Source organism: Fonsecaea erecta, assembly GCF_001651985.1.
Source record: "Fonsecaea erecta strain CBS 125763 chromosome Unknown Scaff2, whole genome shotgun sequence".
Classification (NCBI taxonomy): Eukaryota; Fungi; Ascomycota; class Eurotiomycetes; order Chaetothyriales; family Herpotrichiellaceae; genus Fonsecaea; species Fonsecaea erecta.
The window spans coordinates 2,719,884-2,733,150 of record NW_017387245.1 but is presented as its reverse complement, the minus strand read 5'-3'; the positions used below and the strand labels follow the sequence as shown (position 1 = coordinate 2,733,150).

The following is a 13,267-nucleotide window of genomic DNA, read 5'->3' as shown; positions in this document are numbered from 1 at the left end:
CAGTTACCTAGCCTGGGATTGACGAGTGACACTTATTCTTCTCTTCTGATATTCAGATTTCCGCCTCTCTGCGTCCCTACAGTAGTTTTTTTTTTCAACAATCATCAACATCCAGCCCTCGAGATGTCTTACTCGCGTGGAACAGAACTCGACCCCCTGGTCGACCAATTCCAGCATTTGTCCACGAAACGTCGCGCAAATGAAGCCCTCCATATCCTCAAAAAGACTGCCTCGATAGTGAAGCCCATCATGCGAATTCGAAATTGGCGTGTTGGAATGCTCTGCGAGTTCTTCCCCGAGGACCCCAACCTGTTGGGGCTGAACGTCGACCGTGGCGCAAAGATCTACCTCCGCTTGCGCTACCCCGGAGACGATACACAATTCTTGCCCTTTGAGAATGTTGTCGACACCATGTTGCACGAGCTGTCTCACATTGTCCACGGTCCACATGATCAGGCTTTCAACGCCCTGTGGGACAAACTACGCGACGAACACGAAACGCTCCTTCGCAAGGGCTATACTGGCGAAGGATTTCTCGGCAAGGGAACTCGGCTGGGCGGTCGGGGCATACCCAGGGCCGAGCTCCAACGACAAGCTCGTGCGGCGGCGGACAGACGTCGGCAAATATCTGTCCTCTCGCAAGGCAGCGGAGGGAAGGTCGGTGGCCAGGGGATCTTGCGAGGCCAAAATGCTCGAGAGATTATTGCCGCCGCTGCCGAGAAACGCAATCGCATCAGCCGCGGTTGTGGCAGTGCCGTGCCCGACATGAGCCAAAAGATCATGCGAGAAGAGGCGATCAAGAAGGAAAAAGTCACCACAACCCAGGCCGACAAGGCGGACGAAGACGAGGCGGCGCTGATGCAGGCATATATCGAAATGATTCAAGAAGAAGAGGCACAGATGGTTGGCCCGGGATACGTCCCTCCGAGCCAACAGAACCCGACGGGAGGTGTCCAGAAGGGCAAGGGTGTCTTGCCACCGGTTGACACGAGGTCTCTCCGGGAAGAACAACTTCAGATCGAGCGACAACTGCAACAGCAGGCACGGTCGGGCAAGGAGTATGAGCCGGAGACAAAACCAAAAGCAAAACCGCCCACCCCCCCTCTGAACCACCCACCACCTCAGCTGCCTCGAGACGAAGAGACCTGGACCTGCGAAGTTTGCACCCTCATCAACCCGATCAACTACCTCCTGTGCGGAGCCTGCGAAACCGAGCGGCCGGAAATCTACGCACAACCGACTCCTGCACCTGCCGGCGGCTCGTATCCCCCTCCCAAATCTCAAGCCAACACCTCCGTGCCTCGATCCTCGGGGTCCCGCGCATACAGTGCTCACCCGAAACCCCCGTCCTCCGTGCTGGCCCCCCGCCTCGGCGCCGCCGATAACATCGCGCGCTTCGAAGCAGCCGCCAAGCAGAAGGCTCAAACCAATCCGCTGGGATGGACCTGTGGACGGTGCGGAACGTGGATGGAAAATCAGTGGTGGACGTGCAGCGTGTGCGGACGGATGAAAGACACGTCATGACTGGAACTGTCCGATGCGAGCGACGAAGGAGATATGTACACTGAATACATATGCAGCATGTACAGCAAACCGGAAGCAGAACCGGGTTGTACAAGACGCGGAGGGAAACGCACTATGTACAACTGAGCTGCATAGAACTTACGATCACGATCTTCTTGTTGTCTGCAAAGTTACGCTGAGTGATTCTCTCTCTTCAGAACGCCGTGGCTAGGGCTGATATCTATGAGCAACGCATGTGGACCGAGGAGAGGATCGGAGGACAGAGGGTGGTGGGTGGGCGTATGATGTATGATGATGTATGATAAGAAGCACAACATCCATACGAAGCTCGAACATAAATCATAGGGCATGTCAACACCAGCATAACCTGTTTCGAAGGCGCGAGAGTGCCGATCTATTCCGCTAATCCAGAAGGATTGGGTTGGGGAGTCGTGTGCTAGGTTCTTGCTTTGCTGTGCTATGTGGTATCTGAAAGCATCATCCAACGAACATTAGGGGGAAAACAAAAGCTGACAGCCATGCTACTTGAATCCATCAATAGTTCCCAACTGCCGAAATCTCATCCACAGATCAGCCCCAACACTGGCCCAGCCGTTGCTGTGCTGTAGTCACTCAGCCATCTTTGTGTGGCGTTCTTAAGTCAAAAAGCCCATGAAAACGTAGTCAAGGTTGGTGCACTTGATCTGCGTCAACGAGTGCTGCATGTGCATTGGATGCCTGAGAAAACATGTTTGACTCGTATCATTAAAGATTTCTTTGCTCGAGATAACCAGATCGTGGAATATGGCTTCAGGCGTGGACACCCTGCACCTTTCTAAGGATCATCCTGGAAGAATCTGTTTGTCACGATTGATTAGCTTTGCTTCTCTGACCATGTAACGTGATATCTAGGTCGAAGTACTCACCGCATGATGGCTTTGATGCCTCTAGAACCAAGACCATGTGGAGGATAGGCAATCCAAAGGGGATCCGCCACGGCACCCATCTTCTCTCGGAATTCGGACTTCCGAGCTAGGTTGAACTGTTTGACAATGGCATCATACGTGGCCTGCAACATCTTCACTTTGGCACCACTCATATGGTGGCCTGGCGTCAAGTGCGTTGCAGCACCGCCGCCGAAGGTGACGCTGTTGACACCAGCGTTGGCAGCAGCGTTGAGCGCATGCGTGGTAATGTATTCAATTGTTCCGGATGGTGCTCCGGGGAAGTCCAGAGTGTACTTGGCCTGCCAGCCTTTACGTGGAGCAATTTCACACATGACTGCAATACCGCAGAGGACGCCATCTTTGTCTTCGGCGATGAAGTAACGCCTGTGCTTCTCGTCTCGGAACAGGTCGATGTTCGACAGATGGATCTGAGTGCCTTTTCGGTTTGACAGCCAGTCCTTGACTCGGGCATTGGCACGCTCCTTGATGCTCTCAGGAACGGGCTCTTTAGGATCAAGGTCAGTGATCTTGACGCCGTCATTCTGAGCCCTGCGGATCTTCCTTGCAACTTCCGGATCAGACTCTGCGGTTTTCTTGTGAGGATCAACACGCTCTTCAGCGACACAGGATAGAGTTTTCCAGCCTAATCTCTCACCCAGGACTTCCTCCAACTCCGGGCTGATCAACAGCCACAAGGGCTTCAAGCGTGTCTCCCGCTTCAACCATTGGAGGAAAGAGACGACGATGCGGTAGTACTGGCTCGGATGGCAGAGGGGATCGCCTGGGAGAATCGCGTAATGACCCTCAGGGACATAGCATACTGCGGCACCAGTGTCCGCATGGCGCCAGATCTGGTAACGTTCATCGCCCCAAGATGTAGATGTCGCATCACCGTAGTTTGCAATCAGGTCGAACAGGTCAGGCATCTTCCGATCTTGAACTGCCACTTCCCGCCCACGTTCTTGTTTCCAGACGGGGTTCAGAGTGTCAGCTTCGGGATGACGAAGTTTTTCAACAGCTGGCTTGGCAGGGAATGACTTGGGGTCTCTGTGGAATAACGAGGCAAGGCGAATGTTGCCGAGCTTGAGAATAAGCATGACAATACGCTCGAGACCGACACCACAACCAGCGTGAGGAGGAGCACCCCATTTGAAGCCTTCCATGTACTCAGCCATGTCGTCAGGATCGATGCCGACCATGCGCATATTGTCTTCGAGCATTTTGGACTCGTGGATACGTTGACCACCGGAGATGATCTCCTGTCCACGGACGAAGACATCGAAAGAGTTGGTGTAGCGGTCGTCATTTGGATCAGGCATGGTATAGAAAGGACGAGCAGACCGGGGGAACTTGTCCAAGATATAGTAATCGGTCTTGTACTTCTCCTTCATAAGCTCACCGAGACGGATCTCGTCCCTGGTGGCGAGATCTTCAAGAGGCGAGATCGGTTCACCATCCTCGTTCAACCAACCTGAGTCGGTGAGAAGCTGAACGGCGTCTTTGAACGGGATTCTAGGCGTTTCATCCAACCAGACGAGATCCTCGCTTGGGAACTGCTCTTTGACGAGTTCGACTTCCCTGCGATACTTTGTGTAAATACCCTGGAAAATGCTTTTGAGAGTATGGTCGATGATATCCATCATCTCATGATAGTTTTCCTCAATGGCCATCTCCAGATCGAGACCAGTGTACTCGGTCAAATGACGGTGGGTGTTGGAGTTTTCAGCCCGGAAGACAGCGCCGATTTCGTAAACTCGCTCAAAATCAGAGGCGATCGCCATCTGCTTAGCCAACTGAGGAGACTGGGCAAGGAAGGCTGGACGCCCGAAATAGTTGACCTTGAACACTGAGGCGCCAGACTCGGTTGCCGCCCCTTGGAGTTTGGGCGTGTGGATTTCCACGAAGCGTCGCTCGTCCAGACAAGACCTGAACAGATTTCCCGTCGCAGCTTGAATGCGGAAGATTGACTGGGAGGTGGCAGTTCGCAAATCCATGATCCGGTTTGCCAGTCTTACACGGTCGGGGATTTGACTCTGACGGCCATCGACCTTTTGGTCATCGTCGAGAATGGTCAACTCTGCCTCTTGAACAGAGAAGGGGACAGGCTCTGCCCGTTTAACGATGATGTGCAAGTCAGTTACCTTGATTTCTACGTTGTGGATTGAAGCGGACTTGACCAGTATCTGTGGCTTTTGAAGTACCCCTTTCACGAGCATGATATTACCAGTGCGCAGATGCTCGGCCCAGTGGATCATAATAGCCGAGACCTTGCCAGGTTCCTCGACAAGGACACCTTGAATGGTGGAAATCTGTTGTCGAAAGATCAGGAAAACCAATTTAGCACCCATGTTCCGGACATGGTGCAGTCTGCAACGGAAGATGACTTCTTGGCCGACCATGTCTTCGGTGACTGTACTTAGGTCAAGACGGTTTTGAGTGTGACTAGTCGTGGATTGCATCAATGGAAGGTCGCCATACCGAGCTTTCATCTCTTCCGTCTCGGTTTTGGCAGCCTCCTCCAGTCTTTTCTTGATGCGTTCCTCAGAGTCATCACGATGGTCCAGACTCAGCTTGGAACGGTGTTCATGTTTTCTTTGTTTTGCAAGGGCTCTCTTTTGCGCATTCTTGCTCAAACCATCACTGTCAAAGTCGCTCATCTCGGACTCATTGTCACTGGAAGTGTAGTCCGATCGCTCGCCCAGATGGAGAAACTGGGCGAGGGATCGACGGTGAGGCCCGGGGCTCTGGGACGAGATGGGCGAGATGTGACCCTCGGTCTTGTCTTTGGGAGTTTCGCTTCCATTGGGGTGGACGTGTTTGGAGAGCTTGCGAAGGACCGACATGGTGGCGGCGGGCAGGAGGAGACTTCTCTCTGCCTACAACAGGAGGATTGCTCCGCAGATGAAGTCGGGATGTATGCAAAAGTCGAGCTGGTTGTGGGCTTGAGATATTCTCAGGTGGACTGATCCGACCCGGTTTTTAGACACAAGGCTCTTGAAACGGAGCCTTGATTACGTTGACCCTGAGTGAGCAGTCCTGAAACTGCGCCCGGTGAATGGCTTTGCCGTTGCGCGCGGGCCTCTCAGAAGCTGCGGGCACAGCAGAATCGGCTGGGTGATGGCGAGATAACAGTGATACGTCAACTGACTTGTAGAGAGTTGTTTTCAACGCCAATGCTCAGTTTAGTAGGGATTCACCGGTCTATTGTTTTCCGCCGGAGGGGTAGCAGGAGGGAGGATAAAAGGAGGGGAAACGGTGCAATGGATCAAATCCGATAAGATTGGCAAGAGTTTCGCCAACTGCTGAGAGAAGCTTGGGCGCTGCTTGCTGTGCCGCAGTGACAACAACACAATAGGAAATCTTGTCAACCTTTTGCAGCAGCTTGCAGAAGCAGGGGACGGGCAAGAGATCAAGAGAGGCAGGAAAGAGTCGTTCGCAGGCAAGAATATGAGCGGCAGGACCGGAACCTTGTTGGACGGGAATCCAAGGGTTCGCTGGAAGGGTGGGGAGGGGCCAATAATGCGTCAGAGGGTTTTCCTCTTTCTCACCTCTGGGTCGGGTTTCCGCAGTGTTTTCTTTGGGTGGATATTGCATCCACTGGTAATTCTGGTGGTACGAGCTTCTTTCTGTCAAGCTGTATCAGCTGTACATAGCAGTGATGAGTAAGCGGGGTTCCCAAACACCCAATTGTTGCGGCTGCAGCGTTGTCTGTGATCAACTCCAACTCCCGACACCGTTTCCTTCATTTGGTTCTTGCTGAGATAAGTCCCCTCTGACTGTCAGTCAACCCATCTTGGCCTGTCAATGACTCAGAGGCGTCCTTTCCGTTTTGTTTTCCACGAGGCAAAAGGGGGCCAGAGGAGCTCTCAAGCAAACCCCGTGCCAGACACGGCGAGCCTTGCGGTGAACGACATCCTGGCCTCCATCACGTGATACTGTCTGCGAGCCCTTTCCTTCTCCTCTCTTTGTGATTACTGAGGCGACTAAGACCTCGCCTGTGGGGGCTGGGTTCTCACATGAATCTGAGGTGTCATGGTACTGGGAAGAAGGGCAGTAGCGAAGAGAAGAGCAGGAATGCAGCCGCGCAGGGGAGTGTCGATATACATATGTGTTTGCGCGGGGAATGAAACCTGCGTACTCGGAAATCGCACCACATACGGAAGGGAGTTAAACAGACGGGACAAGAAAGCTCTACTCCTCTGATCGGTTGGCCTTGACTGATCTTCTCGCAACTCTTACTCTATGATCTGATATGGAGACCCGGCTTACTCGGGCCATGTCAAACTGAGGTGGCCGGGGCCACAACAAGTGGACGGACAGATGGGTCAGTCAGTCTCCCGAGGACCACCCTTGAGGCTCCATCTGAAGAAAAGGGGCAGCATAGCATATGCATACACAGGGTGAAAACGAGTAATATGATACGAGGCAAGTACCATGTCCGGCGCCCGGAGCTGATGGAATTGCAGAAGGAGGAGGTGTACTGTAGGTAGTCCGGCCAGCCTTCTCCAAACAGCAAGTCGGACGCCGACCAATGGCCGCCTCGAGGCTTACACATAGCGAAACCCTGTCGTATGAGGATCTCGTAGCCTGGTTGTCGCGGAGACTATGTAGATATCAACAGGACGATGCCGTAGACTGTACTCGGCTACAGTAGTGGCCCCTCTCTGTCATACTTGGTTTCTGGGGGAATTCAAGCAACTTGTCTTGAGGCAAATTCAATTAAGGGAAGGTTACTGCCTAAGATCGCCTAAACGGCTTTCTCTGGGGCGGGGTGAGGCCCGAGGGCCTCTTTATTATTCGCCTGGAATTTTCCCGGCCACACCCTCCAGGTGGTGCTGAGGGCCCTGATGGGTCCCCACGGTCTCCTGTCTGGTATCACCCAAGGGCTAGTAGGCCCTCAGGACCTGTTCAGCTAGACGTTTCGGGGTTCCAGACTTCCTGCAACATGCTCAGCCCACAGCCACACTGCCACCACGCATCATGATAGACTCCTCCGATAAGCACATTTGCCCAGGGACCTGAATGAAACCTTCTGGATTTCGCAAGCCAGCCGCCTGTGAGTTAGAGCATTTCATCATCCCTCTATCACGCTGCAAGCCACCATCTGGTCGACTCAACCTTCATTACTGCGTATACGCATCGATTTCCCCAACCAGTCAAATCTACGAGCACCTCGCGACTTTGATACCACCCAGGTCACCGGCCTAACATTACTGCGCCGCCATCTGCGCGTCCCTCCCCTCTCTTATTACGTTCCCATTATCAATGAGCCCTTTTTGAATTTTCCGGTCCGATATTTGATCAAGTGAAGGATCGGGAACGTCGAACTCGCTACTGCTGCTCTCTACATTACAACCGTATTCCCTCTTACTCTTCGATGTTCTTGTTCTACGATACACCTGTCTTGCAAGCACTTCGCCATCATGCCTCGGACGCCTTCACCCTCCCACTACAATATGACGCCACCAGGCGAAGAGATTCCAATGAGCGAAACCAAACCTCACGGAGAGACAGAACCAGAAGCAGAACCTCCAGCAGCCAACATTGAGGCCCAGGACTTTGCTTCGCCAAAGAGTCATGCGGTCACTTTCACCGACACCACCAGCGCCCCGAACGGACACTCTCTCGAGCCTCCCGAGCACCTGCTGAGCGAAGTGTTCTCGAATACATTTTCCAGTGAAGAGGAGGAGCGTCAGTTTTCCATGAGACCTCGGTCTATGTCTCACCATCTTTCTGCGAAGGATATACCATCTAGGAAATGGTTGACGATCAAAGCAAAGTGGTGGAGAGGCCTGGAGATGCTGGGCATGTACTTTCATAGCTGGGCGTGGCCTCGTCCTGCAAAACCAGCCTTCAAATGGGGCATTGAGACAGAGACTGAGCCGATCGAGCTCTATTTCTATCTTCCTCCAATATACGATGAGATCTTGCAACGAGATCCCTCGCACCGGTTTCCCGCGGTCGTCAACTTTCACGGCGGTGGGTTCTGCTTGGGTGATGCACAAGATGACCGGTATTGGGCCCGAGTTGTTCTGCAGCATACAAACTGTATTTTCGTCAGCGTCAATTATCGACGAGCTCCTGAACACCCTTTCCCTACCCCGGTCGACGACTGTGTTGAAGCACTTGTCTTCATCGGCGAAAACGCAGAGGAACTGCACATCGACCAAACCAACATTGCGCTTTCTGGCTTTTCTGCAGGTGCAAACCTTGCCTTCTCGGCTCCTTTGCGTCTCGCATACCATCGAAGAATGAACGGGTTGGAGAAGACTCGTTCAAGACCCATGACCGCACACAGTGCGGACACCGCCGACACATATGGTACATATGTGACCGACCACGACGACCACCACCACGAATTCAACCATTTCCTCACACCTGTACCCTCGGGCTCTGTTCTGTCCACTTCGAACCTAGTGCGCCCAAAGACAGGAACCCCTCTCCAAATCCGCTCTATCGTGGCTTGGTATCCGCTGTTAGATTGGACCATGTCCCGGTCACGCAAGATTAGGGAGTCGCGCAATCCCAAGAAATGTCTTTCCAAGACCTTCACCGACTTGTTCGACTTTTCCTACCTACCCGCCCCGGATATGCACGGCGACCACTGCAGTCCTTACGCCTCCCCGGCTTTGGCGCCCGACGAAATGATCCGTGATGGCCTTCCACGCGATATCCAGATGTGGCTGTGCGAGTGGGATATGCTCTTGCGCGAAGGTCAATTGTTCGCCGAACGGCTCGACGCACTGGGCAAGCGAATCGACCACAAGACAATTCCTCGTGTGCCTCATGCGTGGGACAAGTCACCCAACCCGTTCCGCGACCAGAAGGCCATTGATGTTCTGTACACGAAAGCCGCCATGAGCTTGAATCGAGTCTTCCAAGACAGAGATGGGCTCGGTCCTTTCAGTTCGATGAGCTCACTTCATCCCGACGATCCAATCATCCAGAGACAGCCTAGGAGGAGTGTCGTCCTGCCGATGTGATCTGACTGGGACAAATCCTGCAGGAAGGACCTATATATGAATCGGCCCATTGTGGCGATTGTCAGCGGTCTCTCGCTCTATTTAAAGAGCCGAGGTGAGAGAAATATGCGCAGGTGGCTACCATTTCCGTGTTCCGAGCCTCGTGGCCAATTTGGTGGTCAGCCTTTTCTTCGGATCCTCGGAATATGGGAAACGGTCCCCAGTCTCGAAAAGACGTCGTGCACGGCCTCTCACCAAAGCGGGCAGCAGCTGAGATGCGTCTCATACTCTCGTGGAGTTGGAAACAGATCATTCGTTCATGGGCCCTGTTGACCGATCTGGATGTCAGGAGCCACCTATTACGGCACGTGCAGATCCTGGTCGCCACGAGGCTCTCATTGATCGATATTACAGTCCTGGCACATATGTATGATGGTTCACATCAGCTCATCTCCGTCATGCACTTACCAATACTCCAGCATATCACTGTTGCTGTCAGCGTTCTAGCGTCGGTGTCTGGTGTGGGATGGAAATCATGATTGTATATGACCATCAAATCATTTTTTTTCTTCAGGCCATCCAGTTGGTGATGACCATCAAACTTTTCCTTGCACTTTCCATCTTTTATTGTTTCTTGCGCGTGCGATATGGTTGCTACTTGAGCAAAGAGATATGGACCCCTGATGGACGACAACATGTTGCGGTAGACGTCGATCAAACGGCGATCCCCTGTGCATGAGGGCAAATGGGTTATGAGCGATGATCTGGCATGCAGACACATGATTGCAATGGGAATGTATCAATTTGAAAATGAAAAGAAAATCAGAATAGAATCCCGGCGGGCGTTAGCTACACACACAGAGAGAGAGGGTACCTAGCGAAGGAAAAGTTGATCAACAGAGAAGAACCATTTCTACTGCCCAGCAACCTTTCGATCTAAGGCGAGTTCTTGATCATTCCTCTACCTCGTATACGTTAATACTCCGTCGCCGCTACGCCGCTATGCCGGAGTAAGTCCTTGTTTCTCAGAGGGAGCAATCATACCCAGCATCCGCCCCTGAGCCGTTCGCTTTTCAAGAGGAGCGGCGGCCTTGCGACGGGCTCTCAATACTTAGCAGTCGACACCGCCTTCGGACCTCGTATGAATGGTGCGGCACACGCAATGTGGTCGTCGACACCCATCTCGAGAAATCTTTGTTTCAGGTTAGTGACGAACAGTGACCACGTATGATGAAGCAAGGAAGGCAGACATTGACAACGAGATCTGTATTGTTACATTATCAACACTAGCATACTGAGTGCTATGATCTGTGCAGCGCATTTTCCCTCGGAAAGCTCTATCATACAATGTTTTCAGTGTGTCAGTTGTTCTCAGTGACAACCACATCCCGTGTCACTCCATCTTTAATCTATCTGATGTTGCTTCATGTCTTTGATCAGTGCGGCATTGGCTTGCACTTCCGCCGGCGTCCTGCTGAACACGATTACCACACCTAGGTCTGTGCAGCTAGTATCGCTTGAACAATCCCGAATGTGGTGTCGGAGTGGTGATCGCGGGATAGAATGGCATGGCGTTGATCCCTCGTGGCGTATGCGCAGCAGTCATGGTGTCGTTGGATCCTGCTGTAGCTATGTCAGACGCTGCACCAGTCCCCGTCGGTGTTGTTTCGGTCCAGTTGGTCTGAGTGTTGATGGTGATAGACCAATCACTACCAATGGTGCCGGTGTATGAGACGGGTGGCCCCCAAGTAGTACGGTTGTTGACTCCAGTCCAGCTAGGGCCGCCGGTTCCTGAGATGGTCGTATTGGGCGCCCAGGAGGTTGGACTACCCAAGCTGGTCATGTTGTTGCTGGCATATGGAGGCCAGGAAGTCGGTCCATACCAGGGGGGATAGGTTGGCGTGGGAGGAGGGATGTTGCTGCAGACAAGGTCATGATACTGTTGGATGTCGATGCCCAAAGAAGGACCTGTCCGATTGAAGAGGCTGAGGGTATCACAAATTTGACCCCGATCAGTGGTGATATCAGCAGCAGCGAGAATGCCGATAAGAGCAGCGTAAAGACTAGCATACAACTGTTGACGGGTGGTGTCGAAGTCGTAGCCATATGAAGCGCAGAAGCAAACGATGGACTTGACATTGTTGGGAGCATACCATGACTGATACAGTTGGTATGCAACGAGGTCAGTGTTCAGTTGACCACATGCTTCACTGAGGTTCATGCCAGAGTCACAAATGCTCAGTGCAAACATGGCAGATGCAATGTCGGTGAACTCGTCCCTCAGACCACCAGAGAGCAGGGAGACATCCGGAGGAAGAGCGTTAGCGAAGCTACTTGCCAGGTCCGCAAGAGCTGCTTCCGTAGCTTGATCAGAACGGCGACTGATATGTGACTTCTTGAGATCTTCCATTTGGTTCCAGCTCGCGGTAGGAGAGGGGGCAATATGGTGCATTCTGGTGCTGGCTGTGCCTTCAGGGATGCATTGGATCTCAGTAACCGTGAGCATTGAGCTGGTCGATCTGGTGGTGAAAGGACCCTGCAGGAGTTAGTAGGGATCAACATGGGTAATAACATGAGTCTCACTTGAATTTCAGCGCTTGGAATGTTGGTGACAGTGCAGATGTTGCAATCCACAGCCTGCTCTTGTCAGTATTCTCTCAAGATCCCAGAGACCGGAGGTGCCTCACGTATTGGAAGGTCGTCATGATTGCCTGGTAGACTGTGCTGGTGGGACCCAATTGGGGAGGTTGAGAAGCAATGAAAGTGAGAGTGCAATTGGAAGACTGGCTCATTGCTTGCGAAGATGACAGAGCAACCATGTTGGAAAAACCCGGAAGGGCCATTGCCAGGAGGACGATTGCGTAAAGCCACATCGTGAGACAGGATTCGAAAGACACAGCACTGAGATGGAGGTGAACTTGGGATCGGAATAAGATGAAGCAAGAAGCAAGATGTTTGCTGCTTGTGGGTGTAGAGAGGGGAAATGAAGCAGTGAAGGTGAAGCTCGTGTAGAAAGAAAGAAATGAGGTGAAGATGAGAGAAAAGGACTGTTCAAGATGTTGAGCAGCAGTCTGGTGGTGAGGAAGGAACGTGGGCAGGCAGAACGTCACGCTCAGCAGTTGTTGAGGGGGAAGGAACGCGTCGTCAAGGCTCAACAACGCTCAACAAATGCATCTGAGGAAGGCACCGCGCTGGACCTGGAGACTGGGTCTGGTACAATGTGTTTGCAATGTGCATTGAGTTGGTTGCGTGCAATGCAGCTCCTGCCTCAGCCTGATCCCTTTTACCGTTCATCTTCCCAGTTCTGGCTTCCAAAGGGGAAAAGAGGAGTAGGGGTCCATTAACAATGTAGAACTCAAGGGGTATGCCAATGAAACCGTGGCCATGGCCATATTGTCCAAATCCCATTCCTGTTCTCTTCATCTCTTGCCGCTGCTTGCTGCTTTCTGCCGGTTCATATGGCTTGTCGCGACTCACGCTGTCCCCGGCAAGTTGCATTTGATAGCGCCAGATCCAATATCATCTGAATGTAACACAGTACCTAGTAGGCAGGGAGTCACTCACTGCCCATGCACTCCTCTTCAGCAGCCAAGGGCAAAATCGTGGACAGAGCCCAATCCTCCTCAATTAGCGGCACTGGTCTATACAGTCAATTCTCTGTCACGTTCCTTCTGATACCCACGGAAGTCCTAGATCGCACGTGACGGGGTTCCTCTTTGGACTCGACGTCCAGAGGACCGTTTCATGTCCAACTTAGCCGACACCGCTGATACCCAGGATTGTCGCATTTAACAAAAGTGCATCAGTCGACGTTGAGATTTTGTCGGCAATTCTACCCGACTATCATTCGATTCG

The 13,267-nt window shown here is 52.6% G+C and overlaps 4 protein-coding genes across 4 annotated transcripts; 2 read left to right on the top strand and 2 right to left on the bottom strand.

Annotated features, from left to right (window-relative positions):
* Window positions 1-123: 123 nt before the first annotated feature.
* AYL99_02742 (hypothetical protein) lies at window positions 124-1,524 on the top strand (the record flags this gene model as incomplete). Its single annotated transcript, XM_018834258.1, has 1 exon — window positions 124-1,524. One exon carries the CDS (start codon window positions 124-126, stop codon window positions 1,522-1,524), a length of 1,401 nt encoding a protein of 466 aa, XP_018696882.1.
* Window positions 1,525-2,338: 814 nt separating this feature from the next.
* Window positions 2,339-5,293, bottom strand: AYL99_02741 (aspartate-tRNA(Asn) ligase; the record flags this gene model as incomplete). Its single annotated transcript, XM_018834257.1, has 2 exons — window positions 2,339-2,360; window positions 2,430-5,293. 2 exons carry the CDS (start codon window positions 5,291-5,293, stop codon window positions 2,339-2,341), a joined length of 2,886 nt encoding a protein of 961 aa, XP_018696881.1.
* A 2,580-nt stretch (window positions 5,294-7,873) lies between these two features.
* Window positions 7,874-9,433, top strand: AYL99_02740 (hypothetical protein; the record flags this gene model as incomplete). Its single annotated transcript, XM_018834256.1, has 1 exon — window positions 7,874-9,433. One exon carries the CDS (start codon window positions 7,874-7,876, stop codon window positions 9,431-9,433), a length of 1,560 nt encoding a protein of 519 aa, XP_018696880.1.
* A 1,486-nt stretch (window positions 9,434-10,919) lies between these two features.
* Window positions 10,920-12,231, bottom strand: AYL99_02739 (hypothetical protein; the record flags this gene model as incomplete). The annotated part of the gene is made up of 3 exons (XM_018834255.1): window positions 10,920-11,948; window positions 11,996-12,049; window positions 12,100-12,231. The coding sequence occupies 3 exons, from the start codon at window positions 12,229-12,231 to the stop codon at window positions 10,920-10,922; spliced, it is 1,215 nt and encodes a 404-aa protein (XP_018696879.1).
* Window positions 12,232-13,267: the final 1,036 nt, after the last annotated feature.